Source organism: Oreochromis niloticus, linkage group LG4, assembly GCF_001858045.2.
Source record: "Oreochromis niloticus isolate F11D_XX linkage group LG4, O_niloticus_UMD_NMBU, whole genome shotgun sequence".
Taxonomy (NCBI): Eukaryota; Metazoa; Chordata; class Actinopteri; order Cichliformes; family Cichlidae; genus Oreochromis; species Oreochromis niloticus.
Window position 1 is genome coordinate 13,229,050 of NC_031969.2, and position 21,757 is coordinate 13,250,806.

Here is a 21,757-nt window from a genome sequence, read left to right on the forward strand (position 1 = left end):
AGTTTCGATTAAAGTGCCTCCACCAAACATATTTTATCATTCCTCCCCTTCTCCGCTTCATCACATCTCTCGCTCTGCACCCTCAGAGCACAGACGGTCACACTTCCTTCCTATCTCCTCAGCCATCTATCAAAACTGGCTATGCTTTATTAATGCCACAAGCGGTTTGAACCCCCCCTCCCTCACTCATTGACATGCCTGGTTGACATGCAAGGACGCTCCTTTAAAACGTGCGCACACTGATGGTCAAAATGTGTGTGCATGGTGGCCTACATCGCATGTAATACGGCAGACGGTTATGCACGCTAGCTGGCACAAAAACATGATGTAATCAGCAATTTGCATCACGTGGGCTCACAAACACACACGCACACAGAGTTAAAAACTGTCGGTCGGAGGTGTTAGTGTGACTGTGTGAAGTAGTCCAGACATCTGCAGCGGTTTAGAAACTGAACAGCAGATTAGACAAGGGGGCTGGCAGAATGAGAGAGACAGCAAGAACAAGGAAGTGAGAGTAGATTGATGGGGGAAGTTGAGAGAAAGATGGTCGGACGACCTTTGAGCACCCACAGTAGCGCTGGTGCAGAGCAAAAGTTTGAAATTTAACTGCTGTCCTCATCTACAGTATATCTGACTCTGAGTTCTATCTCTAAATCTATTTCATTTTCTGTCTTTCAATCTTTCTCACTCTCATTCTTTCTTAGATTCTTGCTCTCGTTCTCATTTCCTTTTACTCGGAAACAGAGCATAATCTCTCCATCGCTGTGGGCCTTAATTACACTGGATCAGAGAGATGAGAGGGCACTTGGAGAGACTGCTTTGTGTATGTGTGTGTGCGAGAGAGCGATCCAGCTGAGACAGATGCTGTCTGCGTTCTTATAGCAAACTGCTTCTCTACTGTCTCTACTTCACCATCATAATTAATAAAACCATCAGTATGACATCGCCGAATATTGTTACAGCTACATTACTCATGCATTCAAGTATTTAACTCTAGATTATGGTTTATTTCATTCTGAATAAGGTGTGATGCCATTGTGATAAAGCAAAAAATAGTATTTAAATACTTTTTAAGGCTAGTTTTCTCATGATTTGTGCTCAAAGTAGGTCTCAAACTGTGTTATTATTACTTTTACCTCTTTCCTGATACTGATGTGTGGTTGTGTTTTGCACGGCAGGGTAAATTTAGCATCAAGCATGGTTTAATATTCAGCCAGTATTTAGCTAGTTTCTGGTCACTTGCATAGGCACTTTTTTCCAGTGGGGGAGGGGCTGAGCATGTCAAACATTAATGATCGATGCCAGTTTCACATTAATATTCCAAAGCTGAACTGAAATGAGTTTTGTTTTTTTGTTTTCTCTTGATTTCTTATTCCTGGAAATAAATTTTTTTTAAATTTCCTGAAAATAAATTTTCTCTTTCAAATTTCAAATGACCACTGAGAAGGGTGTAGAGGGTGCAGAATAACTTCAAATATGACCTTATTCTCTTCTTTTCTTCCATCTGTTTTATGTGTTTAATTGTGCTTTACATTATTGTGAATCCCCTCGAGGGAAAGTCCGTGTTGAGCTCACATCCTGTTTTAAAATCTTCTCGTCTCTGTTCACCTCTAACAGCACCCCTTACTTATTTTGACTTCGTTATCCAGCAGGGGCTTATTGTGTGATTTGCTCCCTCAGACAAGCAGTTGCTGCACAGTTGCACAGCTGGTGGCAGTTACAGAGCCCCACCAGTAGGGTGCAGCAGAGGGCGCCAGACACCTTGGGAGATAATTGGGGCCGATGAAGATTACTCAGACAGAAGACCACAGTTTTGTGCTTTGTGCGTGCGTGCGTGCGTGTGTGTGTGTGTGTGTGTGTGTGTGTGTGTGTGTGTGTGTGTGTGTGTGTGTGTGAGAAGCTGAATTAAGAGAGGCAATGGACACAAAGTGAGATAAAGAGAGAAAAGTTAGAAAGAATTGAGATTAAGAGGTGATTGTCTGCACTGACAGCAATGATATGGCAACAAAAATATGACAATAATAAAAAGAAAATTGTGGCCTTTAAGTAACAATTCATGGAATTACCACCCCAGCATTGGTCTAGGAACACTACAGCTTAAAACACAGCGTTTGTGTGTTGCCAGAGGGGCACAGACAGATCTGTTTGTAAGAGTCACCGAAATTAAATGTAATTAAGACCTGATTAAGCATTAATTCAAGGTGAAGTTGTGTTTGTAGCTTCTGGCTGTTCGGAAATTTTCCTCAGAGTTTATTCACCAAACCTCAAACCCTCGCACAGGGTACCAAAATAGCTGAAGCCAGCCAGACCTGTGGGCAAAATAAAAGCAAAAAGAAAAGGACTTACGGAGCTGTTAGTCATACAGAATGAGTTAATATTACATGCTGCTAGGCTGTCATTTTAGAAAGACATATTTGATTAATTTAATATTCCTGCAAAATAAAATCCTCAGTTTTGGGAGTCAGATCGTGAGAGGAGAGAAACAAGGACACACAGGCTGGAAAAAAAGAGAAGGCAGAGAAAGAAGGGCAGGGTGGAGGTGTAGCTGAATGCCATCCAGTCATAAGGGAGCCAGCTCTGCTTGTTCACAGGAGCACAGTGTCTGAATAGAGAAAGGAATTCTGGGTGAAAAAAAGCCGATGCTCATTTACTTTCCGCGAGCCTGGAGCACGGCCAATCAGACGCGATTCAGAAGGAGCCGAGCAAGGTTAAACCACAAATCCCCTCAAAAAGAGATCCCACATTGTGCTTATTCGCTTATTAGGATGCATCGTTCAATGGCGGTATTTCCATCCACACCGATGACGTTGCGCTAGAAGAGAAACGGGAGAGAGAATGTTGGCTCTCTCTTTAACCACCGACGTGATATTTTAGCAATCATTAACATAACATTAACACACACACCTACTCTGTGATGTGTTTAGAAATATGGGGGTGTTGGACTGATTTCCGCTGCATGTTAGATGCGGTTATGTAACCATGTAATCATGGTGAGATGTCCAGATTTCTAAAGATAAGCTGGCAAGTTACTTAGCAACCACCGCAGACCAGGACAGGGGGAGCAGGTATGATTGTCAATGAATGCTGGCCAAACTCTTCTAATTATAACAACAAGGCAAAGCTCTTCAACACCTAAGCTATTTTTGTTCGTTCCACTTATGGCTTTATTTTATTATTATTTTTCATTTGCTTTGCTTGGCTTTTATCAGAATCTGTCTAAAAATGTTGCTGATTTTGTGCTACAAAGCTTCTAAACCACATTTATTTAAATTTAAAGGGTATTGGGTTTGTTTGACATGAGACCCACAGAGCTGTCCGTGAAAATGTCATTGTCTGCTTTTATAAGTTCTGAGAAACTGACTGCGTTAGATATTTCCTCACTAGTTTGGGTTTCTCTTTGTAACAGCTTGTCTGTTTTCACATTATTTCAACAGATTTAAGTCAACCCAGGGTCCTGGGTTTGGACTCGGGCACAGCTTCCGGCTCAAAATGAAAAACACACCAGGTTAATTCTGCCTGTGCGAGGACACGGCGCTCTTACGGAAGAGACTTGTAATCTCAAGTGTTTCTCTTGCTGGCTAAATAAAGGCTGACCAAAAATAAAACTTCAATAAGTACAATAACAAGCAAAGGTCACTCCACTGATTTTGGAGGCAAATTGAAATGCACTAAATCCATTGTCCAATCAGCAGCTGACATCTGGGAGAAGGCTTTGCAGGCTAAACATTAAGAGTATTAAGAAATAGGTGGTCCAGATGTACTGTAAGACAAAGACAGTTAACAAGTCACCGTTTTGTTTCCGAATTATTTCTGAGAGGAAACGACCTGTGTTGTTGCATATATGCATGTAATTTGTCCCATATAAACAGCAGTAAATATTCAAACTTTTAATGAGATTTGGGAATTTTACCTAATGTGTGTTTCATAGATTTTCCATACATTTTAAACCAATAAAGGGAAACTGGCTGTGGCTGTGGTTCTCAGTGTTGTGAGCATGGAGCCACTGCAGGGTGGTGTTGTGGATGACCAGGGGAGGAAGAAATGAGCAAAATTACGATTTATCAAGAGGAACAAAATAAGGATTTTCTGATGCTTTTGTATTTTTTATTGTAAGTTAACAAAATGGCAAACTTGTTAACTTGCGAGGAAGCACATATCCTCATAGATACTCAGTTTTATGATTGTTTCCGTCTCTTTGTTTACCTGCTTTGCAGTTATGGAGATCATGTTCAGCATTTCAAGGTACTGCAGGATCGCTGTAGTCAGTACTACGTGTGGGACGAGGCGTTCTCCTCTCTGAACGAGCTGGTGGACTTCTACCATAGCAACAGCATCGCCAAGGAGAGGACGGTCTTTCTGAGAGACCCCGAGCACTTCGCCAGGGTGAGTTTCTTTTGATTTCATGGTTTTCTTAAAGCAATTTAAAATAACATTTAAGAGGGTAAGCTTTGACCTGTTTTCTGTTGGTCATATTAAACAACAAGTAAACCCTCTAAACTGATCTAATCAATCAGTTTCAGCTCATCTGCTCATTGTAGATCTCCTTCTATGGTCATTTCAGGTGAGATAAGGAGGTGTAGCTTGCTAGCACTGGATTCTGTTTGTGAAAGCCAGGTGAGGAGCTACCAATCAGATTAAACTGTGCTTTAAGGGAGGGGTGGCCTTAAAGAGGCAGGAGCTAAAACTGTGACTAATGCAAATCTGTACCAGGGGAGTCCTAGGAAAAAATATAGAAGTAAAAATGTACACAAAAGTCTCCCTTTAAACAGTTTTTAAAAGCAACCTGAATAAAAGTTATTTAAAATTAAATATATTAAATTTTAAAAAAATTAAATGTACATAAATCACCTAAATCCTCATCTTTTTAAAAAAATCCCTATACATTTTTTAATCCCATTATCCTTATGAATGTCCTCACCAAACCATTTAAAACACATCTGTTCTTGCTGTCATCTGTCTCTGTCTCGTTCCTCTTCCCTCCGCCGTACTCCCATACATCATGTTAACTATCAGGCGAGACACAGTAAATTATCCGGTGCTTATCAAATCAGTATGCCTGGACAAACATAACAAGCTGAGTATTCATTTTTCATTTGACTCGAAGGCATAACCTGTCAATCTAATGCAGCTGATAACTATGGGAAAAACTCCATATGTGGAATTTCTGGAGCTGCGACTGCGTCGGCGGGGTTTGACGTTTGACGTAGAGGTGCAGCTTGTAATGAAACATCACAGAGCAGCCGCCAGTTTGGAGCAAAACCAAATCAGTCATCTTAGACAGCGTGCCAGACGGACTGAGCACAGCAGTGTTAAAGAAAACTGATTTTCTAAAGGGCAATTATACGCATTAGTCATGAGGTAGCTACATATCATATTTGGGCATATTATTACTTTACTCCATAATTCAATCGCCCAATCAGTCTTAGGTGGATCACACTCTATGTAGAGTGTGATATATACAGATATGTAGACTCCAAAAGACTGCACACAGTAGTAATATACTACAGCTGTAAACCAGAAGCATAGCTCAAGCATTAGTAGTACTTAATTTGATTTTTAGTACGAGAAATGACAGTTAGTTCTCGAGAAGGTGTCATCATGGGAAAAGCTGCTGTTGTTGTTGTCATTATGTAGACAAGCTCGTATTGCACAGTAACTACTTCTGGGAGCGGCAGGCAGTGCCGCACCCGCAGGCGAACCCAGTTGCACCGAAAGGATTTGATCCACAGCGATCCCGACGTGACAGCGTGTTTGTGTCACTGTAACACAAACCACAAGCTAATACTTCATATAACATCATATTCACTTCTGTGGTTTCAGCCCCAAGATTTGACCTCGATTCATCGGGGAACAGAACGATCAATGACGTGCAGTCATCTGCCAGCTTTAGCTGCCACATGGAGATCATGTTTCATTTACTACACTGACAATACTTCTAATTCTCAAAATGAAACCGAGGAATGTCTAGCATTGCTGGATGCTGGATGTGTGGTTTTTGGCTTAAGTCGTTCTTTTAGTCAGCCTCCTGTCTTCATGGTTTGCTGGTGTTACTTACATGGTTTGTGCAAAATTATGTTACACAAAAAGTCCTGCAAAATGCATAACATGTAACTCACTCTGACTTCTGAATGGAGTCTGGTATTTTACAATCATACGAAGCATAGAAGAAGCCAAAGGCATAAACCTAATGTGCCCTGGATGAATTTCTCAGCTGGATTTTTAGCACAGACTTCCTTACTTATTCCAGCTAGGGAGCCGTAACATCATAAGAGTAATATCAGCGCAGTGTAATTTCCAGATCCTGTATATTTAAAATAAAAGGGTCACATTCAAGATGGGCTTGATCTTAAGTAATATACATGAGCACTTTCCACTTTTCTCATTTTGGGCTCGCTTCAAGTCGAGGATTAACAGAATGTGACAGGGTAAACTTTGCTCACATCACTCATTGAAATGAATCTCATCATCTGTGGTTACTTAGCCCACAGCTCAACTGAGTATCAGTTAAGAATCAGTGCTTCAGATGGCCTACAGATGATGTTGAAGTTTGGATCGTTTTACCTCAAGAAGTTGGATTTTTCAGTTATCAGACACTCACTGCATGTTTTCTTTTGATTATAGATGATAGTGGTGATAAAGGTTTAACTGTGGGGTGCAGTTTTTATGTTAGAAAATGCAATAGCTCCCTCGTACTCTGTGTTTACAGTACATGCACAAAGTATGCAAACTTAATTGGTTTATTAAATACGGGTTGCATGCCAAAATTAAAACTCATTAAGGCAGGCCAGGTTCTTCCAGTGGTAAATAATTGAAAAAAAGTTAAGACTTTCATTTCAAACATGCCATTAAATAGCCTGTGAAAAATTAATATAAATAAATAAAAATTGAAAAGAAAGTGGCAGAAGTTGGTTTGGACGAAAACATGCTAAACCTGATTAAGTTCCAGATGTTTTCTTTATTGACTTTACAATGTTTTTAATACCCCAAAAGGAAGACATGATCCTAAAGCAACTCTGGAGCAGCTTAGAATTACATCCAAGCTTCGTCCTTAATGCTGCCATCTGTTTTCAAAGCACCCTTGCAGATGGGATCTGTTTGCGACCACTGCTTTCACTGCCTCGGTTCAGTCCGCCTTTGAATTCAAACCTTAGGCCTAACAATCAGCTCTGTGAAGTGTCGAAAAAGAAGCAGAGAGGCGCTGACATCCGCGGTGGTGGCCTGCAGATAGCCAGTCACTGCTGCTCTGTGGTGTTTTGCAGATGATCAGAGAAGAAGTGATGTTAGTGGCCAATGAGTCAGTGCTGTTATTACAACTAAAGCGAGGCAGGGAATAAACAGGCACACATGCACGAGTGTATTTCAGGCAAGGTAGCAGCACATTGTAGTTCTCGCCCTCCTTTCTCCACGTTCCTTTTATGTTCTGCTTGAAGTAATAATAGCATCCTTACTGATCCAACCTGGAGCAGAACGCCTGCAGTAATATACTTTATGTCACCACAAAAAGAGAAAAAAAGATTATTAGCCTTAACCCAAAGTAAAACCACCAGAATCGTCACTAAATTATTTTAAACCAACTTTTAAAAAAATTAAATGTCTATTTACTAAAGAATAAATAACACCTTTGCACTTATAATTTACAGGATTGACACTAAAATGCACTGACTTCTGTGTAAAACGTAACTCAGACTTAGTGCCTTAGCTATACGAGGGTTAACTGAGCTCATGTGCATGGCCACCCCTCCAAATGTGGAGCCGATGTGGATGAGGGGACTCGCCCAGTACTAACTACCTCAAAATCATCCAGGTGTCTGCCATGCTTACTCCGATATCAAGAAACCCGAGTGTCCTATCAGTCCCACATGCTAACGGTAGCTCCGTTATTGATCCTGGCTCTTGTTAACATGGCTTTAGTTGCCTGGACAGCAGGCTCCAAGGAAAGATTGTTTTAATAGGCTAGGGTAACCTGTAAGGGCTATTTGCACTGATAAAGAATAATACTTAGACTTCTGCCTTTACTGTTTCACAAAACTTTAAAAAGTCGATGTCCACAAGTTGGACTTTAATTGTGGGGCATTTTATTAAAGACATTTAGCAAGAGCAGCTAACATCACCCAAGAGGAAAGCAGCTGGGCATTCAGTGGAAATATGTAAACCAAAAACCTTCTGAATGAACCATTTAACACGGAAAAAATTAGCAGATAAAAAGCCAAAATTTACAAAATGTAAGCTTATCTGAGTCGTGAAGATGATGCATTTGATCGTTGTGATGATGTGCTTTTGGAGTAGCTGCTTCTAGATTGACACTTTTCATCAAATTTCTTAAAGCAAGAAAAAGTACAATTGATCTTACTTGCTTAGAGAGGGTTTGCAGAGCAGGCAGGTTGGTGCTGTAGTTTGCCTCGTGGAATGGGAAACCTTCAGTGGATTTTTTTTTCATCCTAAAAAAAATTGAGCTCCTGATTAGTTGCATCATGGCTCGTCATAAAACCGTTCAGAGCGTGCTCCAAATCGCTGGAGATGATGCGCAGTGCATTCGTCTCTCTGTGCAAATGCAGCTGGAGCAGGTGTGAAGTGATGAATTTAGCTTTAGGCAGTTATGGTGGTACTTAAACGGAAGATGGCTACAGCCATCCCGCGGGAGACTAATAAACTGTGTGAGCTAAATACTGTGATAATTGAATTCTCTTTAATGCGAGTGAACAGCACATGGAAACAACACCAGGTTTTGTTTCTGAATATTTCAGTTTTCTGAAAATTTCTCATGCTCATGCACAGGAAGCTTAAGGCTACACCAACGACACCACCACAGAGGAGGTGGTGTTATGTTATGACTTCTGGCTTTGTGGTTTGGGCATAAATAGCACAAAAAGGATGACTGTCCTCTCTCCATCTGCTCAAATGGCTCATTCAAAAACACACTTTTGGATCCACTTGTGTGCAGTGACTTCTGACAAACTCAAGCTGAAGTGGAATACGAACACAGGAGAAACAAAACTAGGACAGTTGCTGCATTCTTGTATTCTTTTATTGGCACTTACTGCTAGAAAACAGCCTGGAGGCTTTAACAAGATGTTTATGGTTGTTAATTTCATTGCTTTTTACACCCCATTTATTCTGTCTCATATTTTACTATGATGATACAGGCAATTTGCCCTGAATTCTCAATGAATATGCAGGTATTAGAGGTCAGCTGTGACTCTTCTGTTACTTTTAAGAATATGGTTAAACTTAAGAAATAATAGGGCTTATGGAAACCGCCACTGTTCACCAAGCGTCTATCTAAGCATTAGTAGAGCAGCATTACTTTCATGATCAGTGGAGTTTCTACATATTGTACATTTAAGGATCTGTAAAAGCACTTTAAGCTCATCCTAAGCCTAACTCTTCTTACCCTTCCACTATCAATCTTTTGCATGTAAAGCAAATGTGTTAATCACAACGCCACAGAGCCACCCCATTTAAGGAAATTAAGAAAATTGTTCTTTAAAAACAAAAGAAGCAAATGTAAAATTCCCCATAGTTTTGAAAATGCATCTACAAGTTCTAATTTAATGGTTCAACACCCAAAAGAAATTCAATTTACAGTGATGGACGTGATTAAAGTCGTTGCAGATTCATTTACTCATGATTGATTATTTCAGCTCTTATCTTCAGGCCACTTCCACTCTGCTATCAGCATTTAGCAGGACCTTCAATATGACTTAAAGTGTATTTTAAACTTGCTCACATACGTGCAGTAGAATAAAAAAAGAAAACACAAAAACTCTACATTATCACCACATATGGCTTTTGTGGTCCTCGAGTACCATAAAAGACTATTTCTGTTTTACCAAATAATGTTTTTTTTATTATTTTTAATTTTGTTTTTTCTTTCATTTGGTTCTGTTTAATTTCCTGGTTCTATGATATTATATCATATCTGTTCCATTCATCAGTGACATGAGTCCCAGGCACAGAACCAAATTCTGATTGTCTTTATATTACGCAGCATCATTAGTCTCAGGTCAGAAAGTTGCCCCATCAGAAGCAAGCTTATTAAGGGTCCACTAGGACAGTGTTATGTAATTATCTTCCTGAAACACTTGATAATAAAATAATAATAATAATATATATAAAATGTGGCGTGTGATGGTGACATATATGGCTAACCTTAAAAATACAGTCACTTATTTTTTAACGTATGTAATAGAAAAATATGTTGTACTCATATGACTATTGAACATTTGTACATGTATATTTTCTCCTCCTTCACCACTGCTCTCTCTTCTCCCTCATTTCCACTTCATCGTCTTCCTCCTCCCATCGAACCTCATCTCCTGAACTGAAGTCAGGGCTCTAATGGAAACATGCTCATTTATTCCCAATACTGTCAAAAATTTCAGAAGATTAGACATGCAAGACATTCAAAGAAGTTGTCAAAAAAGATTACACAAGCTCTTTTTTTTGCAAGTTTTTTAGATTACCATGACTTGGATGACTGAGAACCTTTATGGATATTAGCTAGGCTTATGTGTCCTAAAAATCACACTTACCCTCTAATAAAAAGTTTAACTACATTAATTACAAAGTTTAATTACATTTATTTACTCACATCGCAAGTTTATTTGTTAAGTGTCTGAGCCCAACAATGTTATATCCACTTCAAAGACATTTTAACAGCAGCTAACAGAGGCTAACAGAGGCTAACAGTAGCTAACAGAGGCTAACAGAAACTAATAGAGACTAAGACCTCTACCGTGACCCAAAACAGCAGAGGCTAGCTGGGGCAAACACAGAAACGTTCAGGATATCACTAACACTGGCCAACAACAGCTAACACAGGCTAACAGTAGCTAATAGAGGCTAACAGCAACTAATAGAGACTAAGAGCTCTACCGTGACCCAAAACAGCAGAGGCTAGCTGGGGCAAACACAGAAACGTTCATGATATCAACAACTCACCTCACTATTGCTTTCATCAGACAGAAGTGAGTTTCATTCACTTATCAGACTCTTTTCAAAATGTTTTACAGCCTCCTCCAGAGTAAACAGACGTAGACACCAGCAGACAGCCTATGCTCACTACAGATAAATGGCTCCAAGAGTTGTTTATCCTATAGTGGCCACCTTAGCTGGGATTATGCACTTGAATTAGGAAGAGTAAGAAAACAAACTTCCGCTGGCTGCAGTCTACAGACATCTAGACATCTTTTACACACTGTACCTTTAAGACATGACAAATTAATTCTATATCCATTGCTGGGGAGTTTCGCCCACATACAGCAACAGTGTGACTTTGTTTTGGGAAAAAATAAGTGAAAATAACTACAGTGAAGTGTCAGCTGCTGGTCATATACAGTATCCCTGTATCGTTCTGTGTTTAGCACACTGGCTGTGATGTTGTTGCCCTGTAGGTCACTTTGAATCTGAATCACATCATGCCCCAGAGCCAAAGGTGCCGTGCTTTCCTTACATGGCTATGCAGCCTTTCTGTCTTTCCACACGAGATCACAGCAGCTTAGTCAGTTCTTTATGTCTCCATATGTGTTTACTGTTTTAATTTGAGCTTTAAGGTGTATTTTCTGTGCCTGTCTGTTGAGAGCTTTACTTAAAAATGTATTTCTACAGCCTTTCTATTGCTTTACAGTTTAGTCTGGAAGACGATCAAAGGTGGGGAAAAAAATGAGAGATGCAATCATGTAAACACCAGCCGATCATTTCTGCACTGGCTCCATCCGTATCCAGTTATCTTCAATTCACATCAGTGGGCTTGGTTTCCCAGTAGGTAGATGCACAGATTAAAAGCACACATGAAACATTGATATTAGCTTTGGACCCAACTGGCTTTTTCACCGTCAAGCTATATAAAATCACAGTCAGCTGGTCTTCGCGTCTGCGGGGTTGTGTCTTGGCCTTGGGCATCAACAAAGCTCCAACACCCAGTGTCTTCCACTGGCAGTGTTTGCACACGGTCCTACAACCCGCGCTTTACTTCTCTTGGAGAAAAGATTGTTTGATGAATGACTTAACCTGATTATGGCAAAACCATATTTAGAGCTTCTATTTGGGTTTTGATCATCAGAAGGACTCTTAAGCATCTCAGAGGTTCCACTGTGGACAGAATTGTGTGAGCTACAAAATCCTCTGTGCCATTTTTGGAGAAGAAAAAAAACCCCAAAGAAAATGCTAAATGAAAGAAATTTGCCCTAAAGACCAGTTAACCAGACAGCTCTATGGCAAACTGGCAGACAAACAGTCTGGCACTTTCTTGTGTATTTGCTCAGCAGCTCCCTTTCTTCTTTGTGAGCTTGATGTGCACGCTCGAAGCTTTGAAATATTAACAGTATTCAGTATCCACTTCTTCACAGCATCACTTCTTTTTTCTTTCATAAAAGAAATAAAAATACAAAGAAAAAAAACTGTTCAATCCCCCCCTTTAACCATTTAGATTATAAAGAAAGACGAGGTTATGAAAAGATTGTGTTCAGTGTTTCACGACGTTGCCTTAAGCTCATTAGCTTGCCTTCAAAATTCATTTGCTCTTACTTTTTGTGTTTGACTAAATGGGTCAGTTTCACAGACGTGAACCAAGTGTGCTGAGCACTCGTGAGTCCTTGGATCACGTTGCACCATGGTGGTTTTTTGTATGTGTGTGTGTGTGTTGACCCTCCTATTGTTTGGTTTGTCTTTCCAAACTAATTCCACATCAGCTCATTACATGGCTCTTGATAGCTTCTTATCTCAGCATGGCAGAATAGGAAATAATTCTCCTAACACATCCCTTAATATCCTCATGTCCTTGTGTTGCAAAGCCTTCCCTTTTACCCTGGAAAACTTGGACCTTGTGCAAAGGGCCAAACAAGCAGTATTGGAGGAATTTTCATTGGATTCTGTGCACAAGGGAACTAGCAAAAGCTGTACTGTCAGTGCTCTCTTAGGCGATAGACAAGGATACATGGATTGTATTTGTCTTTACAAGAGAGAACAAGAATGAAAGGGTTCTTCTTGTGCAACCCACACAAACTAGAAGTCTCGACTAGATCAGTGAAACAATAAACCATAAGACTGTGAGGATTTTATAGATTTGCAGGCCTGATGGATTCTGTCTGGGTCTCTTGATCCTACTCCCGCTGTCTAGTTAGTGCTTGTACTTGTTTGTAAGTGTGTGCGTGTTTTGTGTGCCTGCTGCTACTTGGATGCCATTTTATTGGGCCTTACTCTAAGATAAAGCAGTCCACAATAATAAAGCCCGGAATTGCAACATAGATATCGACGCACCTACATATAAAAAACAATATTGGTATTCATTGCAGCCTCTCTGCTCCCTCGCAGTTCACATCACATCCACCTTCTTCTGTGGGAGCGCCAGTGACAGCCGGGTTAGTTAAGTTCGAGCCTCTCTCCTTAAAATAGCCACTTTTGTTCTGCCACTCTTAAACTGCTTTTACTTCACGAGTCAGCAGCGATCAGAGGAGATCGAAGGAGAAGAAAAACAGTACTTTTGTGAACTCAAAGAAAAACATAGTGAGGAAGAGAGAGCAGAATCTGAGGGTTGAATTGAAAGCGGCTCCCCTTGCTCTGGATCGCCATCAAACATCACAGCGACACGCATTATTAGCATTGTTTGCTGTTGTTATTTTTAGTGGGCATGTGTGTTTATTACACTCATCATTCTGGACTTATAGCACCTCTCCGTTGCATACCCATCCCTCTGTGTTTCTCTTTTATGACCAAGAGAAACTAAAATCTACCATTTACTCGATTTAAATATCGGATAAAACCCAACGCTAAACAAGGCTTATGAGGAGAAGAGTGGCGCGAGGTGATTTTCATGCTTCACAAAGGTGCGCATAATGAGAATTTTATGCAAAGCACATGCTGTTCATCACCATAAAAGTGTCACAGCAATCTAAAATATCTTGCCTCATTGATATTTACCTTAAGCTGCTGTCAGGTAAGGACAGTCTGAGAATCGAAGGGTAAAGAAAGTGGAATGTGTCAGAATGGGAACTTTAAACCCAACAGGGCCAGATTAGTGGTGTGTCTGGAGTGGGAGTAAACAGCATGTTCTTTGTTTTTCTGTCTGTTAGCTCCTTTCTAACATCGCTGTGTGTCTGTACTCGCTCTCCCCTTGAAAATATGCCCTACACGCATGGTTTTCTTTACAGCTTCCATCAGTTTCTCAGTATCACAAGTCCTTGAAGCCCTCGAAACAAAACCAGCCACCTATTCATTTTCATCAGTTTCACCTTCAATTCACGGTCCTATCCCAGCTGTCATTGGACGAGAGAGGGAGTACACCTTGGACTGTACTCCAGTCTAACACAGGAACAACACTGAGAGACAAACAACAAGTCAACAAGTCACATCACATTCATGCATATGGCCAATTTAGCCATTTAACCTAATCCCATGCATGTCTTTGGACTGTGGGAGGAAGCTGAAGTACCAGAAGTAGTGAATGAGAGTTGTAGTGGAAGGTGCTATATAAGTATCTGTCCATTAGCATATGCTACTCTTGGACAGATCTAGTTGTTTCCCTGGTCCTGATAGTACTGTATCACCCCAATAAAGCACTTTGCTCTCAGACTGCAGGCTTACTTACGGTTTCTAGGATATTTAAAAGTAGAATGGGAAGCAGAGAATTCAGCTCCCAGATTGGATTCAGGATACAAAGCTCATAATCAGGGCTGGCTCAGGTACCCCTGAATCCTCACTTAGATACTCTGCAATAGGCCTAAGCTGATGGGGACTTCCCATGATGGACAGTGTTTCTTCTTCATTCAACTCTTTTTACTCTCTAGGTGCTTACACACTACTGTACATGTAATCATTAGTTATTATTAATCTCTCTTCTACGGGGTGATTCTTGTCCTGTCTCCCTCCCCTCAACCCCAGCCGGTCGTAGCAGATGGCTGTCCCTCCCTTAGCCTTCTTCTGGTGGAGGTTTCTCCTGTTAAAAGGGAGTTTTTCCTTCCTGCTGTCACCAAGTGCATGCTCTGTATGAATGTGTGAATACATAGACTGCTTTTTCATATTGACCAAGACTTATTTAATCTCTTTGGAGCTCGTATTCTTTTTCTTGTTTTGTTTGGCCTCCTGCTTCAAAGAAACTGCGCTCACTTTAAAAATTCACCGTCTAGATCGTGGCTGGTGAATTAAATAATACCTCTCAAAGCCTTTAGGAGATAAGACCAGCGAACCTTATTGACCAACATTCATTTTAAGTTCGTGTAGTGGAAAAATTTCCAAACTAGCCCTTCCAAGCTGTGTGCTCTATTTTTTTAAATGAGTATTCAGTGACTGGAAAAAAGTGCAAAATTATTTTATATGATTTTATATCATGATAATAACCAGAAAACTCACTGGTATGTATAAATATTACTTGAACATAAAGAAAGCCATATTTTTGGGAGTCACTGATAAAAAAACAAAAGCAACCCAAAACTGGCTGTGATATTAAATCAGCATGAAAAATCTGTCTTTTGCAGGATATTAAGCTTCTTCAGTTGATTTGGTTTCTGCAGCCATCTAAACGTAGTGAGATAAATGTGTTAATAAATCTACAACCCCCTGATTTGACGAGTCACATATTTGACCGTCACATGCAAATAACACCAGGCTGCTACAGCGTAACCCCGCTGAATACTACACACATTGCACCGGTGCGCTATGACTCATTTTATGTGGGAGATGTTGGATTACAGAAGCTTACTGCCTCCTTTCCAGCTTTTAAAAAAAAGAAAAGTAGCATTCATGTGCTTTGTTTCTGAAATACGCTATGGTGCAAATAGACAGTTCTGGATTGAAATGGTAAAAAAAAGCTTCATTGACATTTGACATGTGGTGTCTTTATATTGTGCAATGAAAAGGCCTCATCTCTCATTTTCTAATACAGGGATGTCAAACTCATTTTACATAGTGGGCCACATGAAGCCTACTTAAGCAAGGCGGTGAAACTTCCCTTTCTGTGACTATACAGAAGTTTAACTGCACATTTAATCCCAGCGATATTTTAATTTAAGAAAAAGAAGTTCAGTCATAATAGTTTGTTATATCAGTGAAAAACAAACAAAACTCAGTAATCTTCTACCTGTTTTTTAACAGAGGCTTCTGTAAACGGCAAATGTGTGGTTGAAGAAAAATATACGAAAAAATCTTTAAAAAATTCAGAATACAGAAATTCTTTCATTTTAAAATTTTGTGTAATTTTTGCATTTATACTTTATAATGGAGTCTTTGTTGGGCCAATTCTGGGTTTAAGGTTCACTTCCCCGGGCTACTATGTAAATCTTATAGAGCTCGATAGCTGTCTCCATCACAGGGGTGGGTTACTTTTAGTATTTTCTTTGATGCTATTAACTGGGTATTAACTTACTGTTGTGATGAAAATGTGTGATTAACTCTCTTATCTTTTCCTCCTCCCCTCCCTCCTGTTCCCTCTCTCCCTCCTGACCCACAGCGTTCCCATCACGCCCAAGCTGTCTTCGACTTCACCCCGCACCACCCGTCCCAGCTACGCTTCCTGCGTGGTGATGTCATTGAACTCATTGACTGCTCTGATTCGGTGCGCTGGAGGGGCCGTTGCCATGGACGCGTGGGCTACTTCCCTCCAGAGTACGTCCAGCCCATTTATCACTGCCAGTGACCTGACTTCGTGTCAAACAAGCGCACGGCCATTCCTTCGGGTTCACCGACGAGGCATCCTGAAAGACACTCACGCTGCTCCCCCGCTCTGCACTCGCCCGTCAACTTCCTGGAGCAAACGACGGAGCTACCACCGAACGACCCGTTCCCTAAACTGACTCCTCCTCCCCCCTGTGATGTCGCCCTTCAAATAAGCCTTTGCTACAGGCTCATCTGATCATCTGATCCCGAAGACTCCACTTTCTCCTCCGATCCAGACATGGACCTATACACTGTGGAGAACTCTCACATATATTCAAAGTCATACATATTCCCAGTTATAATCATTTATTACAGCTTACCAGCTCTAGTGCGGCCTAAATAAAAGTAACACACATAAACACTAAACTGAGGGGAAAAGTGTGTGGCCCGTGAAAACGTCTGAAAGAAGAGCAGGCTTGCTCTCTGGCTCATTTACTCCAGTATTTTGCCATCCTTTTCACCGGGAGCTGGGCAGAAAGACACAGAAAGTCATTGTGAGTGTGAACACTTAGAGGATACTGACACAGCAGATTCCTCTCTCACTGAGCTGGAGTGTGTGTGTGTGTGTGTGTGAGTGTGTGTGTGTGTGTGAGTGTGTGTGTGAGTGTGGGTCTGCACAGATGTAAAGCTGCAGTCTTTACATACATATATGCTTGTTGCGTGAAGATGAGAGGGAGTGAGAACGAGTGCCTGTACGAGTTAGTGTTGATTGTATCTGTGTGCGCGTATATATATGTGTGTGTGTGCATGTGTGTGTGTGTGTGTGCATGTGTGTGTGTGTGTGAGTGTGCTCAGTGGACCAGTGAAAGGAGTTACTGTGTTACAGTGTGACAGTAAGACGAACACTGCCCAGACATCGCTTTGTTAATACAAAAAAGAAAAAAGCGCTGCTTAAAATGTAACATGCTCAACTCAATTTACTGATCATTTGTTTGTTCTTGAGTATTTATTCTTATCCATGTGTGATCTTAAAGTACATATACTGCAAGTGAATTTAAACATCGTATTAAAGTTTTGCTTCTGTTGAAACTGTTGCAGTTGCTTAAGAGGAACAAACCTAATGTGACTGACGGCAAGAACTTGGATCGGTCTTCCTTATCCTGTAACGAAATCATTGAAATAAAGTGATACATTTACATCTTTGAGCCCTGAAGCTTGGACTTTATTTGGTATTTACTGTATCTGCTTTTAGTGTGTATTTTACAATGATCTTGTGTTCTTTTTAATGAAAAGGTCACATGTGCCATAATTTGCTGTGATCTTGATCATTTTTGTTGGTGCTATTTCCCTTTTTTTAATAATCAGTTTTATCCTGAAGTTCCCTCTACCAAAGCCATTGGACTAGAGCACTGCTAATCTTACAATCCCCCACACCATTTAATGAGAGAACACATAGGACCAGTAGAAATGTAACTTACTTTACTTATTGTACTCTACACAGATTTAATGTACTTGTACTTTGAGTATTTCCATGTTATGCTACTTTCAGCTTTTACTTCTTATTACTCCATATTTTGAATGCAATTATTGCACTTTGTTCCCAACACTATGTAATTTAAAGTTTTAGTTACTTATTATTTTGCAGATTAACTTCAGTTTTATAGCCCAAGCTGCTGAGCAATATACAGGCAATTAAAATCATCAACAGCTGCAACATTAAAGGGACATACATGTGAATAAATCAATAATTATAATCCAATAATATCATGTATATGATTCTGATTTTTTTTATTTCACATGACTTTAGTTATTAGGTAATTTGAACATGTTTGAATATGTAACCAGTGAATTACTAAGCCACTTAAGTAAAATTAAGTTTTTTCAACTATTTTTTTTCAGCTATCCATCAAAACATTAGGTTTAAATTCTGATGCAGTTCCACTTTTCACATAATACATCTGTAAGAGGAGGCAGGGCCACATATGAGCTTGAAAACTGTGGTTTGTACACAAATTTTCTAAAAGTATTAAATATTAAATACTAAGCATTCTGATCCTCCCTGCTACCTCCAAGCACCATTCTTGATCTGCCCTGTGCCTCCACACTTATAAGTTATGGAAATGCTCCCGGTCGAATAGAGTCCACTGTGAGTCTTTCTTCTTTTTAATGTCAAAAAGCAAAATTCCAGGGGCAATTTTTTTCATATGTACACAGCATATTTATCACAATTTCCATAAATTAAATTATATAATTATATTAAATTCAGATATTATTGATAATAATAATAATAATAATAATAATGATAATAATGATAATAATAATGATAATAATAATAATAATAAGGGCTGTCTCTCTGTTTGTTTGTTTCTTTGTCCATGAACTCCTCATAGACCATCAGGACCTGAGTAACCAAACTTGGCACACAGGTACATCTTGGACCCCCGAAGGTCTGTATCTATGTCAGATTTAATAACACTGTCGTATTGCAAGAAAATATAATGACCCACTTTTAACATATAAACAACATCTTTTTAAAAGTTTTCTCAGTCTGATTAAGTACATCAGTTTGTTAACAGCATCAACAGGGAAAGCTACTATAGCGTGCCCATCTACTACTTTTTCATGGATCTTAATACATTTTTGAGTGGACACTGAGCACAACTGGCAGATACAATAAAGCTTGATCTCTCTGATTAAACAAAAATTGGTATTATGATTGAGTGAATCAAACCCTGGTTAATAAAAGGAACTAAAAAAACACACACACTTTAGTTTTTCTTTGGGCTAGAATCACTTTAGACGTGTCTAAAACTCTCTTAAAGAGGAAAACATATCCATGTATATATCCACGCAACCTAAACACGCAATTCTAGTCAAGTTAAAAGAGTTGTTAATTGTCTTTTAGTTTGTATTTTATAAAAGTGTCAACAAAAATGTACATGTTACTTATGTGGTAATTAGAGTTTTACAACACCTGCTCATTTTATGGTCTTATTGTATCCTGTGCCAGGAGACGCCTCCCTGGTAATTCTGTCAACATAATAATAGATCTGTGCGATAACGCATCACGTCACCGATGTTATGGACAGTTTTTGCGCTGACATTCGGCCGCCGTTATGTGAGGAATGCAGAGCGGCTTCTCTCACCACACTGCAATGTTTGACATGAAGCTGGTAAACTGGGTTACGTTCGACCGTTCCCCTGCTCTCAATCACTTCTGTCGCCATTCACTCTCTTGTCTCTGCTTTTGTTCTAACAAACCACTATTTTCATTCTTCCCGACAGAGTCACCCCTGGCTTGTCACTGACAGTTAGTCAATAAGCTACCGCAATCCAACGGGGGGAAAGAAGAAAAGGAGTTAAAGGTGTACCAGAAATAGCACTGCTGTTTTCTCCCTCTGATCTTTTTTAAAACTGCTGAGTCACTTTGAAGTGTCTGAGTTGTGGATGAAGGGATAAGGTTTGTGTGTAAGTGTGTGTGAGAGCGATGCCAGAATTTCTATTGTGACATATTTGTGTCACGGTGACACAGAATAAAAATGCGAAACCTTATGAGACGGCGGTGAAACGGGACAAGATAGATGGTAGAAAAGAACACAGGATGAACCAGATTACTGATGAGAGATGGGGAGGCAGTGTGAGGGACAAGTGTGTCGGTCTCTCAGTCGAGGTTGATGGTAAAACAGCAAATGGCTGAGGAAGGCGTGTGAGCTCTGACATCAATGCTATTCACAGGTGTGAACAGTAAAAACACTAAAACAGGGGAACCAGTTTGACTGACTTACTGGCCCCTAGCTGGTTAGGCCATGGAGTGAAGGGAAACTGGTCAAACATCCTGCGAACCAGAAAAACTGTTTACTAAACTAATGGGTCAAATGGAGCCAGTCTGGGAGTGAAAGACGAGATGAGTCATCACTCACTATACTCACCTTTACCCCTGACATCCACCTGACAGTCAGGCATGAAAAAACCTTGGATTATACAGTATAAGGTTTCTTTAGTGACCCAACCAAGCCGTAACACAGCTTCTGCTACAACTTGCCTTTTTAAAATGCTGTCCAGGATTAAATCCCACCTCTGAAAAGAATTTTTAAAAAAAAGTGAGACTGTCTTTATGTGAAAACACTGATAGAAGTGTGAATGCGATGTAATATTTATCTCATGAAATAAGAAAAGAAGGAATGATAAGCAGGCAAGCATTTCACAGTGGATGGCTCTAAAATGTTGTATCGACTGATGGGAGGAGAGAGAATGAAGCATATCTACTCTGCACTGAATGATATTGAAGTCTGCAGGTTTTTTTGTACTATACTCTGAAGTTTGACCCAGAAGAAGTAGCTCTCCATTCTTCGGAGACATGCTCTAACGCCTGGTTTGCACTCGACCAACGAAGACCAAGGAGTGCTGACTGTCACTGATTTTCCTCCATCGTCACATGACCTCAGCCACAACAACAAGAAGCCAGACAGGCGTTTACAGTGGATGACTAGGAGCTCTTTGGAACAGTCAAATCATGCAGGGATAAGGCTTTACACACACCTGGAGAGTCCATGTCCATGTCCAAGAATTCATGCTTCAGTCTTTTACTCAAACTTTAAGCAGATATTACAATTAAAAACAAAACATTTGGTTTTTAATTCAGAGCAAAATCAAATGTAGGAAACAATTAAAAATCATCCTGTCCTTAAAGGTCTTAAAATTAGGTCTTAAAATACACTTAACTGATCGCCAGCAAGTGTGAGCCCCCCTATGAAAGCAGAAGTTCTGGCAGTTTTTCAGGTGCTGCATTGACACATCAGTGATGATCTTAGAGATCAATCTGGAAAGGGTTCCAATTTGAAGTCTACAATGAGAAAGATTATTCACAAGTGGAAATCATTCAAGAGCATTGCCAGTCTTCTCAGGAGTGCACATCCCAGCATGTTCACGCCAAGGTCAAACCGTGCAATGCTCAGAGAATCTGCAAAAAAGCCTAAGAGCTACCTCTCAGACTCTACTGGCCTCAGTTAACATGCTAAATGTTAAAGTTCATGACAGGACAATTAGAAAAAGACAGAAAAAGTATGACGTGTTTGGTAGGAATGCCAGGAGAAAGCCTCTTTTCTCTAAAATCAACATGGCAGTGCAGCTTAGGTTTGCAAAGTTAGAAATCACAACAAGATTACAATGA

The 21,757-nt window shown here is 40.0% G+C and overlaps 1 protein-coding gene across 1 annotated transcript in view; it reads left to right on the forward strand.

Annotated features, from left to right (window-relative positions):
* The window catches only part of grapa (GRB2 related adaptor protein a), a 34,182-nt gene extending 16,390 nt beyond the window's left edge, over positions 1 to 17,792 (forward strand). The window contains exons 4-5 of the mRNA XM_005459442.4: positions 4,215 to 4,383; positions 16,442 to 17,792. Of these exons, the coding sequence (XP_005459499.1) occupies positions 4,215 to 4,383; positions 16,442 to 16,627 (355 nt within the window). The 3' untranslated portion in view covers positions 16,628 to 17,792. The remainder of the gene's footprint in view (positions 1 to 4,214; positions 4,384 to 16,441) is intronic.
* Positions 17,793 to 21,757: the final 3,965 nt, after the last annotated feature.